The sequence below is a fragment of the Mauremys reevesii genome, linkage group 1 (genome assembly GCF_016161935.1).
Source record: "Mauremys reevesii isolate NIE-2019 linkage group 1, ASM1616193v1, whole genome shotgun sequence".
In the NCBI taxonomy this organism is placed as follows: domain Eukaryota; kingdom Metazoa; phylum Chordata; order Testudines; family Geoemydidae; genus Mauremys; species Mauremys reevesii.
In genome coordinates, this window is record NC_052623.1 from 206,286,464 (window position 1) to 206,307,124 (window position 20,661).

Genomic DNA, 20,661 nt, shown 5'->3' on the forward strand with positions numbered 1-20,661 from the left:
GCAGTGACATCACAGCACAAATAGAGCAATGTTACAAAACGATGATGTGACATCAGCCCAGATGAGATTTCAGGCACTTTGAATGCCTTGCCTCGACAATCAGGATGGCTAGAAATTTTACCAGGGGATTTGGTACCGTAATGGTGGTCACAGGCCCCATTTTTAACAGCTGAAATAAGGACCAGTTGGGTTTCACTAGTGCTCTAGGAAAGTCTTCCCCATCAAATTCAAGCCCTGTGTATTGTTAAATAGCTTCCTTTGAAATCTCTGACCTCTTTTAAACAGCAGCTAGCAGATAATAACAATACTTAGAATGTACACATCTCTTTTCATGTCAGCGCACCTCCCTAATTAATTCACTAATTAATTAATGGTCAGAAATCCCAGGAGGCAGGGAAGTGTCATATATACTTTATAGATAGGGAAACTGGGGTACAAAGAGGGGACGTGACATGACTTAGGTCACAGAGGAGATTGATGGCAAAGAGAACGGAACCCATAAACCCATATAGTGATGGAGTCCCTGTCATGCAAGGGAACTTTTTTGCCTTTTTTGCCTCTTTAAAGGTGAACTGCAAAGGACAAGTGAAGATTGATATAAGCACCAATGTCTGTGCTGAATGCCCACATGAAAGAAGCAGCTGGGAGCTTTCAGCAAAAGAAATGAGGTGCAGAGTATTAAAATTATATTTTCCTTCTGTGAAATCCTCTTAGCACTTCCTGGTTCACTGAAGATATCGCAGAATGCAACGAATTCCTAAAGACTCACTGCAACTGTGATGTCACAGTGTGATGTCCACTGAGACATTATTACTGAGACAGGAAGCAGCAAGAAAATATCAAAGGCAGTGGGGAAGAATTTTCATAGGTTGATTAAAACTGTGCTGGATGGCGCAGCCAGCGTGGTTAGAACTTAGATGGGGTATTTGGCATAGAAATCTGGGCTTAGCTCAGCTGCAATTTTTAGCATTTGCCTTAATGGGCCACTAATGCACGACAGGAGACAATACAGTTGGGAGAAAAATTAGCAAAACCTTTGTCTGTCTGTGGAATTAAAAAAAAAAAAAGACAAAAATGTCTTTTCAATTTGGACTGAAATATTTGCCATTAAAAACCCCACATCTTAAAAAATTTAAAGAACCAAAATCTTAAACAGCCATTGTGACTATAATATCTGAGCCCATGTTTCATTTACAGTGTGTTCAATAATTGCATTTAATTGGATTTATTCTTCCATGCTAGATTCCCAACGGCCTGCTTTAGTCCTTTTCCCAGCTTCTTGAATGTTATTTGCAAATCACTCCCTGGGATTTAATTTTAATGGTGGCTTGATTTCAATTTTTCTTTTTTCGGGGTACTTTTCGTTAATTGTATTTGCAAATTTGCCTTTAAATATAATAAGTGTAGCCCCATCCTGGCCCTGAAGAAGTTGTCTGCAGCAGAGCTTGATTTGAAACTGCGGGGTGGTTAAGTGAAGCTGATGTGAAACTCCCACCATCCATTGCTCACTTCCTCTAAAGAAATGCAGGTGTTTCGTTTGGGCACACTGAATTGCTTTCCAAAAGAAAATGGACTCCTAATAATCCTTTGCATTTGACCTTATAGTGCTCTAGCAACATTAACTAGTTAGTCCTCATGGCAGCCCTGAGAATTTAGTAAGTATCAATATCTCCATCGTAGAGCTGGGGAAACTGAGGTATGGTGGGACATAGGCAGCGCTTAATTTGTAATGAAAGAGGTGCCAGGGCTCAAGCAATTTTTTTACATTCATAACTGATGCAGCAAGCGCAGAGGTGCTGGGGCTATGAACTGCCAAGCCTAGAGGTGCCGGGCTCAGCCCTGGTAAGCCCTGGCACAAATTAAGCACTTTAGGCCAGAGTTTTCAAAGTGACTAGTGATTTTGGGTGCCTCCATTTTTGGATGTCCAACTTGAAACACCTCACAAGGGCCTGATTTCAGAAAGGACTGAGCACACATCCTCTGAAAATCAGGCCCCTCTCAATTGGGACATCTAATAATGGAGACACAGCCATACTGATTTGACCAAAACGAGTGTGAGGCAGATCTGGGAATAATGTCTAGATCTTCTGATTCCCTGCCTGTGTTCACACTCGCTCCTTGTGAACTGGGTCAAATCAGAGGTGCCTCATATCTGCTTTAATGACTGCACTATGCTTCTTTTCACAGTTAGTGCCCCAACTGCCCTACCATGCGAACAGCAAAAGACATTTTCACGGGGACAGATGAATCACAAAAAGTGAGGTGGTTTGTTAGGAATCAGCACTCAAAAGTTTGGATGCTTCTCTGGACATTCCATACCCTGAGATGGAAATCTGAGAGTAGCAGTTTTATGTTTTTTCCCCTCTTACAGGATTTCAAGATGCTTCTGCTTCTGGTCAGACTGGGAGCACCAAGTGATGAACCTCTTTTTGAGTTACTGTGACACATATGCTTCTGGTTGGAATGTATACAATAATTAGAAATGGGCCTGACGACAAACTGAACACTGGGAACATTTGGATCTGGATCCAAACAAAACAGCTCAGGCTCATCTCTACAAAAGGTGGGAAGAAAAGAAGTTGAGCAAAGTCACTTGAACTTCAGGTTTGGATTCAATCTGAGATTCTGGCAACGGGTTTTTTTTTGGGGGGGGGAGGGAGGGGCAACTGGGATGCAGAGCAAAAGGGGACATCCTTATTTTCCTGTCATTCTGCTCTGCCCACCCTCAGCTTTAGCATTTGTTGAGATGATGGAGAATGACCCGGCTAGAGAGGTACTTTGACATAAAGCATATACTGACCTGGAAAAGGGTTGGGGAGTGTGGGTAAAACTCGCTCTAAGGGGGGAAAAACAACAATAAGCAACATGCAGGAGAAAAGGAAATGCCACTTTCCACACCCAGCAAGCAGCCGTTACAAACCTGACCGCTCCCCCTGCAACTGGATTGACTAAGACGGTTTCACATACAGAGCATTATGCTACCAACACATCACAGTACATGTTTCCATGGTCTGGGATTGGGAGTCGAGAAGACACCATCTCAATGGCACACAGAACTGAATAATCAATGTCCATACAGCAGGAGGAATAAAAGACCTGCAGTGATGTTATTTGTAGATGGGTCACATGGCCTCTTCCTGCTTCCAAATGCCACTGAGTCACCAGACCGTGGGCCACCTTAGCGGCATTTCCTGCTTGGACCTAGTCTTTGGCAGAGAAGTGAATTGTGCAGGTAGGCGTGCCAGGTCATCTACGTGGATTTATTGCCTCCACAGAATGGACACACCCCAGGGACCTGAGCGCATGATCATTTGCTGTGCTGCAACCTAATTGGTCACACATTCCTTTAGTGCCCTCACCTCCCCATGGTGCAATATTTGGGGAAAAGCTTTCACAGTCCCATCAACATCTCCTTGTTTATACAGCCTGCTGGATTGGGGGATTTGGGTACAGATTTTGAAGATTCATCTTTGGTACATTGTTACGTCATGATACTGCTCCTGCTGGCACCATACTTTGCACTTCAATAGCACTCACCCTTCCAGGATCTCAAAGCACTTAAGGCAGATGTTAAAGAATTAAGACTCACATACCCATTCTGAGGTGGCGGATTAACCCCACTTTACAGATTTTGCCCAGATGCATTGAGAGGGGAAATGATTTACCCACGGTCACACAGTGAATCAGTGGCATAGCCAGGAACAGAACCGGATCCTGCTGGACACAAGTTCTGACCAGTAGACCATTCTCCCTCCATTATATTGAATGGAATTTGTCCAGGCCAATTCTGATTACTCGATGGTATGTGTCACCCAAATGGTGAATACGACGACTGAACCAGCTAGAGGAGTTCCCAGTACCCCCTGATGCCAGGCGTGTGGCTCGGGGCCTATGAGTGTGTGAACATACCGTGGATCCTGATAGAGCAGAGAAGCAGCAGCTCTGCTAGATGAGCTAATAGACACTGTCTCTGTCTGACTGAACCTGTGGGAGCTGCACTAAGATCATCGCTGATGGAAGTTGTATTTGGCAGGTTATACAGGTAGTCAACCATTATTCACTTCTAAGCTGAACTTCAGCTATTCAGAGATGGGCGCTCTTTCTAAAACACCCTGTGCTCATATAAACTGGTCTCTGAATAGCTGAAGGTTCTCCAAGCCAATCGGGATGTAGCAGGTCAATTACATCCCAGTGAAAATGACAGATCTCCTGCATTAACAGTACCAGCAGAAGTGTCTGAATCCACAGCAGGAATTGGGGAGATTGTCTCTTGTTTGGAAAATACACAGCTAGGCTGGGTCTCTGTTTATGTAGCAAACGGGGATTCTTGTTCTGTGAAAACAGGCTATTGTGCTGACATGATTTCCAAGTTATTTAGTTAGTTAAATAATAACTCAGACCCGCTTCCTTCCTGTCCTGTAGATGGCAAGAGGTTGCACATTGCAAGCAGTTAGAGTGCAATAGCCTCATTATCACACTACTTTCTATTAAATGACTAGACCTCCATTCCCCTTGCCTGCTGAGCAACAGCCTTTCTACTCCACCAAAGGTGTAATAGGTGCTTCTCAGCCTCACCCCACCCCATTATCACCATAAGAACTCTACCTCAGCACGTTATTCTCCCTGCTTTTGCAGCTCCGGATACAATGCAGGGTTTTCAGGGAGGTTGTGGGGTGAAGTGCATGGTATGAACTGTGCTATTCAGCTACAAGGATACATCCCAAACTCCATCTGCTAGAAGAGCACCACTGATTATCTGAAACTTATGTGTGCATGAAATAAGGTATGGGCTAGCAGGTGAGGTAAGATATGCACAGGTGAATATATGTATGTGTGTGTGTCCATGCATAAAACTGGGGCACTGATAGATAATGGCCTTTTGGAAACATGCTCTGATTCTTCTAAGAAATGTGCTTATAGTTGGAAATCTGTTGTGTCTGATTAACAAGATAACCTATACCTGAAATCTCTTGGGGATTCTGTGGTGGGGACCTGCCTTCTGCTGCTTTTAAATGAAACATGCCTTGCCAGCTGCCTTTCCTTCTCCAGATCTACTCATTCAAGGGTGCAAACAGGAGAGGGGGCAGGACCACTGTGGTGACTGTCCCACTGTAAATCAGACCATACAACCAGCAGGAGAGCAAGGTGCTGCCAGTGCCTGTGGATTCCTGCTTTATCCCCATCTGCGGGCTAGACCCTAAGAAGGTGCAGATTATGATTTGCACCAGCTGAGGGTCTAGTCCAGGGTGTGAGGGGACAACTTCCATTTTGTTTCCATAATGCCTTGGAATGTCTTTGAAAGAATGATGTGCATGCATATGTATGTGTGCAAACCTGTGTGTATGCGTGTGCTTGTTTACATTGGGTGGGTATACTTGTGTGTGTGTGTGTGCCTATATACCTTTACGTGTGTTCAGGTGTGGATACACATCTTGTGTATGTATGCCTGTGCGTGCCTGTAGCATGGACTTAGCTATAATTATGGTCTTGCTCAGACACTTCCCCAAAGCACTCTGTTAATTCAGGAGATGAAAGGAAAACAAAATCTTTCCTTCACAGTGTATATAGGAAAAATGTTCCTGACACTGATTCTCCATCACCAGATTCTGTGATGATACCACTTGTACCTCTCTGATCATTTTCACAGAAATCCTTTCTATCCCACACACAGAGGGACAGGATGTGTTTTGTCCTTTTCTTGGAGTTCATCACATTCTTTGCTGTAAACTCAGTCTCCTTTTGCTCCCTCTTGGCTCTTGTTTCATTTCATGGGATAAATCCTTCTGTCTCTGAAAGACTCCAGGAGTAAGGGGCATAAATCTCTCTGTCCATAGCAGACAAAGATGCTTCCAGGACCCTTGTACCAGGTCACTCTCTATCTATTCATCTCTCTTTTTTTAAATGTAGCATCTCTCATTACAGTACCTAAATCTCTGACTTTTTTATGGTACCTGCTATTTCCTGGAACATCCCCCTCTTTTCCCTCTCACTAGACTGTATTGTCAAATAATTTTGTGGGTCCCTTTTACCCCTCAGCCATAGGCAAAGTTGCACGTATCTTAGCACTACCCTATTGCGCTATTTCTGTCTCACCAGCTGTCATATTTCAACCACTACACAACCTTCAGGCAGCAACATTCCATCTGCCTCTCAAAAGGGACGTTGTCCTAGTGTGAGTTTATTCTCTATTAAAAATATATAAAATCTTTCTCTGCTATTTCAATCAATCCGATTCCAGAGAAGAAAATCACTCAAAAGCTGCAGCTTGAAAACCTGTTCACGCTTGGGCATGGGGCTGAGAATGTCCAGTGGCTGCTGTTCCAGTTGCTATGTGATCTGTAAAGGATTTTTTTTTTTAAAAAGCGGGGTTGTGTTCTTTGCTTCCTTATGATGGATGCTTAATTATTATTATTCTTTACTTCCCCAGCCCTCTTAAGAATGGCAATTCTGGTCTCCTCATGCTTTGATTCTCATCTCTCCCACCTTAACTGAAAGTTGGGGAGGGGTTTGTAGAAGTGTTAACAAATCATTTTCACCAAGACTCCTTCTCCTAAACTAGCCACTGAAGTTATCATACAGGTGTTTACTAAACAAACAGTTACAAGGAGTCTAACAAAAAAATCTCTTCCCCTCTCAGCTGCTCAACTTTCACTCTCTTGGCTCTCGTATTGTCTTCGTGTCACAATTTCTCCAGTCCTCAGGGAGTTTTCTAGCCTAGACAGGACCTGAATTTCTAATGTAAAAAAAACCCAGCAAAACAAACCAACAACCCACCCCCAAGAAGTTTTAAAAAATCCAGGCCCTCTTTATACATCATAAAAAAACCAAAAGATGGCACAAGCTCAATTTATATCCTCTCTTCAGGTTATCTTTAATGGTTTCCATGTTTTCCCTGATATGGTAGATGACATCACTAACAAGCTTATTCAGGGAATGCAGCTATCTGATTGGGCTCTGAGAACTGGGACTCCTGGGATCTATTCCCAGCTATGCCTGTGACTATGTGACCTTTGGTAAGCCCCTTCCCCTCTTTGTCCCTCAGTTTTCCCTCAGGTGCTAATATGGCTCATCTATCTCCCAGCGGCTTGTGAGGTTAAAATATTCACTGCCTGTAAATGCTTTGAGATCCTCAGAAGCAAGATGTGATAGGCATGCAAAGTGTTTCTATTTTTCTGTATGAGTTCTGATCTTAGATTTTGTTTCAATTAAGCATTACAGTTCATCTGCAGAAGGGCAGCAATGAGAGAGGGGAAAACTTATTTTGTCAAATTTAGAATTTAGCCTCAAATCATGGGTTCTACTTTTGGCATTTTTAGTAGTAATAGTAATCAGAACAAAATGTGTAGCATTTGAGGTTCATGTTCCAGGCTACAGCCCTGAGATTTTTATTTGAATCCCCTGGCAGTCCCCCAAGAGTAGGGCAAAAAATACTTTCAGAGTAGAAACTTACCTTGTTTGTCTGCCAAAAGTTTCCATTTAGTCAAAGACATGCTAATCTCTTATTACGTTTGGAACCAGTGGCTTACATGAAGTGTTCCATGGAATGCATCTTAGTTTTGCAAAACTTCAAATTAAAATATAAAAAAATCCAGGTGTCTCATGAATGCAAAAATGCCAGCGGGTTCTCCCATCCCTGCTACATCAATTTTTTTTTCATTTAAAAAATCTATTTTCCTTATCTTTTGATCAGTCTGGCTCCAGAAACCATAAACAAACCTATCACTCAAAGTGAGACTCCCTTAGGGTACGTCTATACTTACCATCCGGGTCGGCGGCTAGCGTTCGGCTTCTCGGAGTTCGATATATCGCGTCTAATCTAGATGCAATATATCGAACTCCGAATGCGCTCCCGTCGACTCCAGAACTCCACCACCGCGAACGGCGGTGGCGGAGTCGACGGGGGAGCTGCGGACTTCGATCCCGCGGCATCTGGACGGGTGAGTACTTCGAACTAAGGTAGTTTGAGTTCAGCTACGCTATTCGCGTAGCTGAACTTGCGTACCTTAGTTCGACACCCCCCTTAGTGTAGACCAGGCCTTATAGACCTTACCTCCCATCCTGCCTAGAGAGATCACAACTCTATATATCCTAATTCAATCCTGTATTTCCAGAGAAAGGAAGGGCTCATTTATTTATTACCTGAGGTTCAGTATTTGTATCAAGAACTAGATTTCAAATACTCCAAAGTTTGAATGGGGTGAGGTGTTGAATTCAGATCCAGGCTTGATCTATTATAGACCAGGTGGGGTCCAGCTGTAAAGTTTGGATTCTGTAAGCCCTCAAGGGCTTGTGGGGTTTGGGTCTGAGCCCCTCTAGTTTTGGGACCCAAGCTTGTGGCTGTTGAGGTCTATGGCAATACCTTCATCGACTTCAAAGACAACAGGATCAAAATCTGGGAGCTTGATTTCATATTTCCTTTAACCTGCTCTATATTTCCCTATATTCTAATCACCCCACTATCAGTATAAGACCTTCATTTCCCCACCCGTGGTTCTTGCAAAATGTAGCATGTCTCTTTAAATAATCCTGGTCTCTGTTTCTCATATAGTCACCCTTGGCTATCTTGCATCACTTCCTTCTATTTTCAGATCCATTTCTGCTCTTTTCTCTGGCTCGCCCCTCCCCAGGCTCACTGGCTACTTCTCTCCATCTCTTTCAATGTTCGACATTTTTTAGCCTCCATGGAACTTTCAGGCCCCAATATTCCATCTCTTTCTTAAAGGGGCTGTCACTCTGTTCCCTGCTTAACAATATATATTCTTGTTTTACCAGATTGCAGCAAAGAAATTACTCAAAGGATCAAGGGGGGCTTGAACATAACCCTTTACTCACGGTGCTTGTGTTTGCTGTTGGAGTTTGGCAGGCTAATGTTTTCCAAGTACCTGAATTCAGGGCCCCTCTTCTAAAGCACACTTACTGTAGTGTAAAGGTACAGGCTGACCTTTCTGAGAGCCGCCTCGAGTCCCCCTCCCCACTTCAATACTTACTGTAAAGGTATAGGCTGGCATTTGTGACTCCCAGCTTGTTGGCAGCCACACAGGTGTAGTTGCCATAATGTTCTTCAGTGACATTGGCCACCATCAGGAGGGACTGGCTCCCCATGCTCTTGATCTCCAGGCCATTGGCACTGTTTATCCTGAGAAGCAAAAAAAAAAGAGCTGTACAGTGCACTAACAACAAGTAGTCCCCATCAGACAGGGCCACCCAGAGGATTCAGGGGGCCTGGGGCAAAGCAATTTTGGGGGCCCCTTCCATAAAAAAAAGTTGCAATACTATAGAATACTGTATTCTCATGGGGGCCTGTAGTGAGGCGGCCTGGCTCCCGACCGGCCCAGAAAGAGAGGAACCAGAACAGCCACCTCAGTGGGCGGAGCCGCCTCAGTGGGCGGAGCCACCGCCGCCTGTTCCCGCCCCCCGGAAGTCAAGGGGCGGGACAGGAAGTATAAAAGCCCGGCCTCAACCCTCAGTTAGAGCCCAGCGGCCGGAGAGGACGGACGCTCCTGTTCAGGCTCCTGACCGGCCGAGCCTGCCCAGAGCCAGGTACCCGGACGCGGACGGACCAAGCCTCCCTCGAGCAAGGTACCCGGACGCGGACGGACCAAGCCTCCCTCGAGCCAGGTACCCCGAGGTGGACTGGCCGAGCCTGCCCCGAGCCCGGTACCCCGAGGAGCTGCCCGAGCGTTCCTGTGACCCGAGTCCAGAGGAGCAGCCCGACTTAGACCGCTTCCAGCTCACCGAGGAGCCCATGATATGGGACCCCGCTGCCGAGCCCAGCGACGAGTAGGTACCCGAGGAGGGAGATGGAATGCAGCCGGGGTAGCCGAACCCTGTCGGCTGAGGGCACTGACGTGCCCATGTCAGTGTGTTGCGGCCAGGATCCCCACTGACTGCAGCGGATCCACGCCGCTGCTAGGGCCCCGGGCTGGGACACAGTGGAGTGGGTGGGCCTGTGTCCCCCCTGCCACCCCACTCACGGGTGGCAGCCTCCCCCTCCTACCAGCGTTCAGGCAGAGAAGCCTGCACGTACCTGGGCTTCTTGAACTGCTGCCATAGCTCAGTTCCCGTTACAAGGCCCTGAGCCTTGAGCTATTGTTTGTTGCCCTGCCCTGACTGAGGGCATGGGCCTCCTGAGACTGATGCCGCTGCTAAGCTCATGCTACAAGGACCTGAGCCTTGAACTATAGTTTATTGCCCCACCTTGGGTCTTACTGACTCTTGTGGCTCAGCTCCTGAGACAAGGACCTGAGCCCCTGGGACTATTGTTTGTTGCCCCACCTGACCTAGGGCTGGGGATTACTGAACTATTGTTATTACTCAGCTCCTGATGCAAGGACCTGAGCCCTGAACTACTTTGTATTGCCCTGCCTGATTAAGGGCCTGGGCTTCCTAAGACTATTATCGTTGCTCAGTTCCTGAGACAAGGACCTGAGCCCCTGGGACTATTGGTTGTTGCTCAGCCCTGCTGTGAGGAGCTGAGCTAGAACTGCTGTGTTGCTGCCCCGCCCTGACTGAGGGCTTGGGCTTAAACTAGTGACTTTGTGTGCTCAGCCCTGCTGTGAGGAGCTGAGCTAGAACTGCTGTGTTGCTGCCCCGCCCTGAGCTAGGGCTTGGGCTTTACAGACGTAGACTGCTGCTCAGCCCTGTAGGGGGATCTGAGCTCCCTGGATTCTGGTGTGCTGCCCCGCCCTGACCTAGGGCTTGGGGCTTACTGATGCTGTAACTGCTTAGCTCCGGCTGCCAGGACCGGAGCCTAGACCTAGTGTCTGCTGTCCCGCCCTGACTGCGGGCTGGGACTCCTAGCAGGAACTGTGTGCCTTCTGTTCTGCCCCTGCTTGAGGGGCAGAACCCCAAAAACCCTTCAGAACCCGGAGACTGATAGGGCCGTGTAGTGAGGCGGCCTGGCTCCCGACGGCCCCTGAGACGGCACGGCCCCTACCTCGGACTATTACACGTGGTGCCTTCTCTGAGGACCTTTTTGCCCAGAATGTGGGCACGAACTCTAGACACCGGTGAAAAGGGGGCGACGGGAGAGAGATCTCCCGCAAGAGAGATGGACCTATCCCAGCTCCTGACCCTCATCACTGAGAGCCAGGAACGACAGCAGGCGGCCCAGGCGCGACACCAACAGGAGCACCAGGCCGCCCACCAGCTGCAGCAGCAGCAACTCGTAGAGCAGCTGGGGGTCCAACAACGGCAGCTGATTGCGGACCTGGTTACCCAACACCAGGACTTCCAGCAGACATGTGTTCAGCAGCTTGCAGCGGCTCTAGCCCGACCGGGGGAACCCCTACCCGGGGGCACCGCAGGAGCCCCGCGACCCAACCCCCCAATTCGGTTGACGAAGATGGGGCCCGAGGATGATCCGGAGGCTTTTCTCGTCACCTTTGAGAGGGTGGCTGTCGTCGCGGGCTGGAACCAGGAACAGTGGGCCACCATCTTGGCCCCATATTTAACGGGGACTGCCCAGACGGTCTACCGAGGTCTGTCGGTGGAAGCGGCCCAGGACTACAGCGCAGTGAAGGCTGCTATTCTGGACGCATTGGACGTGAGCCCCGAGACCTACCGACAACGGTTTAGGAGCCTGTCCTATCCCCCGGGGGCCCGGCCGCGGATGGTGGCTCAGGGACTACGGGAGACCTGCAAAAAGTGGCTACAGCCCGAACGCCGGACATCGGAAGAGCTGATGGAACAAATTGTATTGGAACAATTTGCCCAAGTACTTCCGCCGAGGGGAAGATCCTGGGTCCTACGCCACAGGCCGACGACGGTGTCTGCAGCCGTTGCCTTAATGGAGGACTTCCTCGCGGCTGAGGCCCCGTCGGGGTCGGCGGGCCCGGCGGTCCCGGCCCGGCCGGAGCGCCCTAACCCAGAGAAGAGGGGGCCGTCCCCCCGGGCAGCCGTAAGTGCTCCCTCCCGCAGTGTAGAGACCCAGGCCCGGATGGCCGCGCCCTCCGGGAGACCCCCACGGACCCCGATGCCCACAGTCAGAGGTCCCAGCCGGAAACCCCCCGGTGGTGACCCCGGAGCTCAGTCACGGACGGAGCGAGCCACCCTGGGACCCTGTTTCTCCTGCGGAAATCGGCCACTTGCAGCGAGCTTGCCCGGAACGGGAGTGTGCATTCGGCCAAGTCTACTCGGGGGAAGGCCGTGCCCGACGCCCGCAAGGGGCCAAGATCACCGTGCCCGTCATCATTGAGGGACGCCAGGCGGTGGCCCTCCTCGACTCCGGCTGTGGCCAGCGCTGGTCTGCCAGGCCGTGGGCCCGCCAGCGGACGACCACCTTGAGAAGATCCCACTGCAGTGTATCCACGGGGATATACGACCCTACCCCAGCGCCCAGACCCAACTGACTATTGATGGGGTCACCCGACGGATGACAGTGGGGCTTGCACCCCGGCTGGCCTACCCGGTGATCCTGGGGCGGGATTGGCCCGATTTCACCACCGTCTTACGCCGCCACCTCGAGGGTAGCCCGCAGGCCACGCCGGCATGGGAAGGTGAGGCACCAGAGACCGGGGAGGATGAGAGGGAAGCCCCCGTCCCTACCAGTCCCACGAGAGAACGGGAAGACCCTCCCCGAGAGGGACGAGAGGATCCCTCGGCACCCACAGAGTTTTGCCGGGACCAACGGGCTGATCCCACCCTCGCACGGACCTATGAGCAGCTGGCCTCGGTGGATGGGACTATTCTCGACCCCCAGCGAGCGGCTCAGTGGCCACACTTTGAGCTGCGGCAAGAGCGCCTTTACCGCGTGGAGAAAGACCCCCGCACCGGGGACGTCCGGACACAGCTCCTCGTGCCGCAATGTCACCGCCGGGCCGTCATGAAACTGGCCCATGACGTCCCAGCGGCGGGGCACCTCGGGCACGACAAAACGCTGGCCCGGATCCTGGGGCGCTTCTTCTGGCCCGGGGTGTACCAAGAAGTAAAGGACTACTGCAATTCGTGTCCAGGATGCCAGTTGGCCGCGCCCGCCCAGACTCCGAAGGCACCGTTGGTGCCGATGCCTATAATCGAAACCCCCTTTGAACGCGTGGCGGTGGACCTGGTGGGGCCCCTCCCGAAGAGCAGCGCGGGGTTCCAGTATATTTTAGTCATGATGGACTATGCCACCAGGTTCCCCGAAGCCATTCCTCTTGAACATCTCAGCCCGCACCATTGCCATGGAACTGGTGAAGGTCTTCGCCCGCGTCGGCCTACCCCGGGAGCTCCTCACGGACCAAGGGACCAATTTCACGTCCCGGCTGCTCAAGCAAGTTTGCGAAATCATGGGGGTCAAGCAACTCCGCACCTCCGTCTATCATCCCCAGACCGATGGATTAGTGGAGAGGTTTAACCGGACGCTGAAGGGGATGCTGCGTCGGTTTCCCCAAGAGGACCTTCGCCGGTGGGACCAGCTCCTTCCGCCCCTGCTCCTCGCCATACGAGAAGTCCCCCAGGCGTCGACGAAGTTCTCCCCCTTCGAATTATTGTATGGGCGGAGACCCCGGGGCCTCTTGGATCTCATGAGAGAAACCTGGGAACAGGCTCCCTCCCCGGCCCAGGGTCTCTTACAGTATGTGCTTCAACTTCAGGAGCGCCTAAAGCAGGCGGGGGATCTGGCGCGGGAAAACTTGAAAGCCGCCCAGGACACGCAAGCCCAGACCTATAACCGAGGCGCCCAGACTCGGGACTTCCAACCCGGGGACCGGGTATTACTCCTCCTCCCGTCCAGTGAATCAAAAATCCTGGCCCGGTGGCAAGGGCCCTATGAGGTGGTCAGAAAGGTGGGCCCGGTCACGTATGAAATCAATCAACCGGACCGGAAGAAGAAGATCCAACGCTACCACGTCAACCTCCTCAAACCCTGGAAGGAGCGAGAAGGGCTGTTGATTAACCCCTACCCGCCAGAACCGGAACTGGGGCCCCAGGTCCCCCAACCCGGAGACGCCGAGGAACCCCAGCTCGGGGAGACCTTAACCGAGGAACAGCTCCAACAGACCAGGTGCCTCCTGCGAGCTTTCTCACGCACCTTTACGGACCAACCGGGACACACCTCCCTGGTATACCATCGGATCCAGACAGAGCCAGGGGTGGTGATCCGGGGGACGACCCGACCCCTGCCCTACCATAGGAAGCAGGTCGTAGAGAAGGAGGTACGAGCAATGTTGGATTTGGGGGTGATAGAGCCGTCGCAGAGTGAGTGGCGCAGCCCGGTAGTGTTGGTACCCAAACCCGACGGCTCGCAGCGCTTCTGTATCGACTTCCGACGCGTTAACGCCATCTCCAAATTCGACGCCTATCCCATGCCCCGGATAGATGAGCTGTTGGCCCGCCTGGGGAGTGCCCACTACATCACCACCCTAGACCTAAGTAAGGGATATTGGCAGATCCCTCTGGAGCCCGCCTCCCGCGAGAAAACTGCCTTTGCCACTCCTCCGGTCTCTACCACTTCACCAGGATGCCCTTCGGCCTCCACGGGGCCCCGGCCACCTTTCAGCGCCTAATGGACCGCCTCCTCCAGCCCCATCAGGACTATGCTGCCGCCTACCTCGACGACGTTGTAATCTACAGTCCACAGTGGGAGCATCACCTGGAGAGAGTCGCCGCTGTCCTGAGGTCCCTGAGGAAGGCCGGCTTAACCGCCAACCCAAAAAAATGTCGCATCGGTTGGCAAGAGACTAAATACTTGGGGTATGCTATCGGGCATGGGCAGGTAAAACCCCTGATCGGCAAGGTACAGGCCATCGCAAACTGCCCCCCGCCGACCACGAAGCGCCAGGTGCGGCAGTTTCTAGGCTTGGCCGGTTATTATAGGCGGTTCATTCCCAATTTGCGACTATTACAGCCCCCTTAACGGGGCTCCTAACAAAGGACAGCCCACGGCAGGTGAACTGGACTACTGAGTGCGACAGGGCCTTTCGGACTCTTAAGACCTGCCTCTGCAGCGAGCCGGTCTTGTATAGCCCCGACTTTAACCAGCCGTTTATCTTACAGACCGACGCCTCGGAAGTGGGACTCGGGCTGTCTTGTCCCAATACGTAGGGGGTGAGGAGCATCCGGTTCTGTACATTAGCCGGAAGCTGTTTCCCCGCGAAAAAAACTATGCGGTGGTCGAGAAGGAAGCCCTCGCCGTGAAGTGGGCTTGTGAAGCGCTCCGATACTACATCCTGGGAGTCCCCTTCACCTTGGTCACCGACCATTCCGCCCTTCAGTGGTTGGCCCGGATGAAGGACCACAACATGCGGGTGCAGCGCTGGTACCTGGCCCTCCAGCCATTCGCCTTCACGGTCCACCATAGAGCCGGTAAGGACCATGCGAACGCGGACTTCCTCTCTCGGCTGGGGGGTATGGAATGGGCTGGTCCCGCTGCTCGGGAACCAGCCTTGAGGGGGGGGCCGTGTAGTGAGGCGGCCTGGCTCCCGACCGGCCCAGAGAGAGAGGAACCAGAACAGCCACCTCAGTGGGCGGAGCCGCCTCAGTGGGCGGAGCCACCGCCGCCTGTTCCCGCCCCCCGGAAGTCAAGGGGCGGGACAGGAAGTATAAAAGCCCGGCCTCAACCCTCAGTTAGAGCCCAGCGGCCGGAGAGGACGGACGCTCCTGTTCAGGCTCCTGACCGGCCGAGCCTGCCCAGAGCCAGGTACCCGGACGCGGACGGACCAAGCCTCCCTCGAGCAAGGTACCCGGACGCGACGACCAAGCCTCCTCGAGCCAGGTACCCGAGGTGGACTGGCCGAGCCTGCCCCGAGCCCGGTACCCGAGGAGCTGCCCGAGCGTTCCTGTGACCCGAGTCCAGAGGAGCAGCCCGACTTAGACCGCTTCAGCTCACCGAGGAGCCCATGATATGGGACCCGCTGCCGAGCCCAGCGACGAGCAGGTACCGAGGAGGGGAGATGGAATGCAGCCCGGGGTAGCCGAACCCTGTCGGCTGAGGGCACTGACGTGCCCATGTCAGTGTGTTGCGGCCAGGATCCCCACTGACTGCAGCGGATCCACGCCGCTGCTAGGGCCCCGGCTGGGACACAGTGGAGTGGGTGGGCCTGTGTCCCCCCTGCCACCCCACTCACGGGTGGCAGCCTCCCCCTCCTACCAGCGTTCAGGCAGAGAAGCCTGCACGTACCTGGGCTTCTTGAACTGCTGCCATAGCTCAGTTCCCGTTACAAGGCCCTGAGCCTTGAGCTATTGTTTGTTGCCCTGCCCTGACTGAGGGCCTGGGCCTCCTGAGACTGATGCCGCTGCTTAGCTCCTGCTACAAGGACCTGAGCCTTGAACTATAGTTTATTGCCCCACCTTGGGGCTTACTGACTTGTGGCTCAGCTCCTGAGACAAGGACCTGAGCCCCTGGGACTATTGTTTGTTGCCCCACCCTGACCTAGGGCTGGGGATTACTGAACTATTGTTATTACTCAGCTCCTGATGCAAGGACCTGAGCCCTGAACTACTTTGTATTGCCCTGCCCTGATTAAGGGCCTGGGCTTCCTAAGACTATTATCGTTGCTCAGTTCCTGAGACAAGGACCTGAGCCCCTGGGACTATTGGTTGTTGCTCAGCCCTGCTGTGAGGAGCTGAGCTAGAACTGCTGTGTTGCTGCCCCGCCCTGACTGAGGGCTTGGGCTTAAACTAGTGACTTTGTGTGCTCAGCCCTGCTGTGAGGAGCTGAGCTAGAACTGCTGTGTTGCTGCCCCGCCCTGAGCTAGGGCTTGGGCTTTACAGACGTAGACTGCTGCTCAGCCCTGTAGGGGGATCTGAGCTCCCTGGATTCTGGTGTGCTGCCCCGCCCTGACCTAGGGCTTGGGGCTTACTGATGCTGTAACTGCTTAGCTCCGGCTGCCAGGACCGGAGCCTAGACCTAGTGTCTGCTGTCCCGCCCTGACTGCGGGCTGGGACTCCTAGCAGGAACTGTGTGCCTTCTGTTCTGCCCCTGCTTGAGGGGCAGAACCCCAAAAACCCTTCAGAACCCGGAGACTGATAGGGCCGTGTAGTGAGGCGGCCTGGCTCCCGACGGCCCCTGAGACGGCACGGCCCCTACCTCGGACTATTACACGTGGTGCCTTCTCTGAGGACCTTTTTGCCCAGAATGTGGGCACGAACTCTAGACACCGGTGAAAAGGGGGCGACGGGAGAGAGATCTCCCGCAAGAGAGATGGACCTATCCCAGCTCCTGACCCTCATCACTGAGAGCCAGGAACGACAGCAGGCGGCCCAGGCGCGACACCAACAGGAGCACCAGGCCGCCCACCAGCTGCAGCAGCAGCAACTCGTAGAGCAGCTGGGGGTCCAACAACGGCAGCTGATTGCGGACCTGGTTACCCAACACCAGGACTTCCAGCAGACATGTGTTCAGCAGCTTGCAGCGGCTCTAGCCCGACCGGGGGAACCCCTACCCGGGGGCACCGCAGGAGCCGCGACCCAACCCCCCAATTCGGTTGACGAAGATGGGGCCCGAGGATGATCCGGAGGCTTTTCTCGTCACCTTTGAGAGGGTGGCTGTCGTCGCGGGCTGGAACCAGGAACAGTGGGCCACCATCTTGGCCCCATATTTAACGGGGACTGCCCAGACGGTCTACCGAGGTCTGTCGGTGGAAGCGGCCCAGGACTACAGCGCAGTGAAGGCTGCTATTCTGGACGCATTGGACGTGAGCCCCGAGACCTACCGACAACGGTTTAGGAGCCTGTCCTATCCCCCGGGGGCCCGGCCGCGGATGGTGGCTCAGGGACTACGGGAGACCTGCAAAAAGTGGCTACAGCCCGAACGCCGGACATCGGAAGAGCTGATGGAACAAATTGTATTGGAACAATTTGCCCAAGTACTTCCGCCGAGGGGAAGATCCTGGGTCCTACGCCACAGGCCGACGACGGTGTCTGCAGCCGTTGCCTTAATGGAGGACTTCCTCGCGGCTGAGGCCCCGTCGGGGTCGGCGGGCCCAGCGGTCGGCCCGGCCGGCGCCCTAACCCAGAGAAGAGGGGGCCGTCCCCCCGGGCAGCCGTAAGTGCTCCCTCCCGCAGTGTAGAGACCCAGGCCCGGATGGCCGCGCCCTCCGGGAGACCCCCACGGACCCCGATGCCCACAGTCAGAGGTCCCAGCCGGAAACCCCCCGGTGGTGACCCCGGAGCTCAGTCACGGACGGAGCGAGCCACCCTGGGACCCTGTTTCTCCTGCGGGAAGTACGGCCATTTGCAGCGAGCTTGCCCGGAACGGGAGTGTGCATTCGGCCAAGTCTACTCGGGGGAAGGCCGTGCCCGACGCCCGCAAGGGGCCAAGATCACCGTGCCCGTCATCATTGAGGGACGCCAGGCGGTGGCCCTCCTCGACTCCGGCTGTGGCCAAACGCTGGTCTGCCAGGCCGTGGGCCCGCCAGCGGACGACCACCTTGAGAAGATCCCACTGCAGTGTATCCACGGGGATATACGACCCTACCCCAGCGCCCAGACCCAACTGACTATTGACGGGGTCACCCGACGGATGACAGTGGGGCTTGCACCCCGGCTGGCCTACCCGGTGATCCTGGGGCGGGATTGGCCCGATTTCACCACCGTCTTACGCCGCCACCTCGAGGGTAGCCCGCAGGCCACGCCGGCATGGGAAGGTGAGGCACCAGAGACCGGGGAGGATGAGAGGGAAGCCCCCGTCCCTACCAGTCCCACGAGAGAACGGGAAGACCCTCCCCGAGAGGGACGAGAGGATCCCTCGGCACCCACAGAGTTTTGCCGGGACCAACGGGCTGATCCCACCCTCGCACGGACCTATGAGCAGCTGGCCTCGGTGGATGGGACTATTCTCGACCCCCAGCGAGCGGCTCAGTGGCCACACTTTGAGCTGCGGCAAGAGCGCCTTTACCGCGTGGAGAAAGACCCCCGCACCGGGGACGTCCGGACACAGCTCCTCGTGCCGCAATGTCACCGCCGGGCCGTCATGAAACTGGCCCATGACGTCCCAGCGGCGGGGCACCTCGGGCACGACAAAACGCTGGCCCGGATCCTGGGGCGCTTCTTCTGGCCCGGGGTGTACCAAGAAGTAAAGGACTACTGCAATTCGTGTCCAGGATGCCAGTTGGCCGCGCCCGCCCAGACTCCGAAGGCACCGTTGGTGCCGATGCCTATAATCGAAACCCCCTTTGAACGCGTGGCGGTGGACCTGGTGGGGCCCCTCCCGAAGAGCAGCGCGGGGTTCCAGTATATTTTAGTCATGATGGACTATGCCACCAGGTTCCCCGAAGCCATTCCTCTTCGGAACATCTCAGCCCGCACCATTGCCATGGAACTGGTGAAGGTCTTCGCCCGCGTCGGCCTACCCCGGGAGCTCCTCACGGACCAAGGGACCAATTTCACGTCCCGGCTGCTCAAGCAAGTTTGCGAAATCATGGGGGTCAAGCAACTCCGCACCTCCGTCTATCATCCCCAGACCGATGGATTAGTGGAGAGGTTTAACCGGACGCTGAAGGGGATGCTGCGTCGGTTTCCCCAAGAGGACCTTCGCCGGTGGGACCAGCTCCTTCCGCCCCTGCTCCTCGCCATACGAGAAGTCCCCCAGGCGTCGACGAAGTTCTCCCCCTTCGAATTATTGTATGGGCGGAGACCCCGGGGCCTCTTGGATCTCATGAGAGAAACCTGGGAACAGGCTCCCTCCCCGGCCCAGGGTCTCTTACAGTATGTGCTTCAACTTCAGGAGCGCCTAAAGCAGGCGGGGGATCTGGCGCGGGAAAACTTGAAAGCCGCCCAGGACACGCAAGCCCAGACCTATAACCGGCGCCCAGACTCGGGACTTCCAACCCGGGGACCGGGTATTACTCCTCCTCCCATCCAGTGAATCAAAAATCCTGGCCCGGTGGCAAGGGCCCTATGAGGTGGTCAGAAAGGTGGGCCCGGTCACGTATGAAATCAATCAACCGGACCGGAAGAAGAAGATCCAACGCTACCACGTCAACCTCCTCAAACCCTGGAAGGAGCGAGAAGGGCTGTTGATTAACCCCTACCCGCCAGAACCGGAACTGGGGCCCCAGGTCCCCCAACCCGGAGACGCCGAGGAACCCCAGCTCGGGGAGACCTTAACCGAGGAACAGCTCCAACAGACCAGGTGCCTCCTGCGAGCTTTCTCACGCACCTTTACGGACCAACCGGGACACACCTCCCTGGTATACCATCGGATCCAGACAGAGCCAGGGGTGGTGATCCGGGGGACGACCCGACCCCTGCCCTACCATAGGAAGCAGGTCGTAGAGAAGGAGGTACGAGCAATGTTGGATTTGGGGGTGATAGAGCCGTCGCAGAGTGAGTGGCGCAGCCCGGTAGTGTTGGTACCCAAACCCGACGGCTCGCAGCGCTTCTGTATCGACTTCCGACGCGTTAACGCCATCTCCAAATTCGACGCCTATCCCATGCCCCGGATAGATGAGCTGTTGGCCCGCCTGGGGAGTGCCCACTACATCACCACCCTAGACCTAAGTAAGGGATATTGGCAGATCCCTCTGGAGCCCGCCTCCCGCGAGAAAACTGCCTTTGCCACTCCCTCCGGTCTCTACCACTTCACCAGGATGCCCTTCGGCCTCCACGGGGCCCCGGCCACCTTTCAGCGCCTAATGGACCGCCTCCTCCAGCCCCATCAGGACTATGCTGCCGCCTACCTCGACGACGTTGTAATCTACAGTCCACAGTGGGAGCATCACCTGGAGAGAGTCGCCGCTG

General features: G+C 54.0%; 1 protein-coding gene and 1 long non-coding RNA gene across 8 annotated transcripts in view; one reads left to right on the forward strand and one right to left on the reverse strand.

The window, feature by feature from the left end:
- Positions 1-20,661, reverse strand: part of LOC120399662 (limbic system associated membrane protein) — a 1,355,472-nt gene that overhangs the window by 28,998 nt on the left and 1,305,813 nt on the right. For 5 of the 7 annotated variants that reach the window (XM_039528133.1, XM_039528140.1, XM_039528127.1 and 2 more), the window contains 2 exons: positions 8,988-9,136; positions 2,801-2,836 (listed from right to left, as the gene is read on the reverse strand). In XM_039528133.1, the coding sequence (XP_039384067.1) occupies positions 2,801-2,836; positions 8,988-9,136 (185 nt within the window). The remainder of the gene's footprint in view (positions 1-2,800; positions 2,837-8,987; positions 9,137-20,661) is intronic. The other 2 variants (XM_039528141.1, XM_039528139.1) reach the window with 1 other exon arrangement.
- Positions 79-3,105, forward strand: LOC120399848. Its single transcript, XR_005595393.1, has 2 exons — positions 79-668; positions 2,372-3,105. It is a non-coding gene; the product is annotated as an uncharacterized LOC120399848 (long non-coding RNA).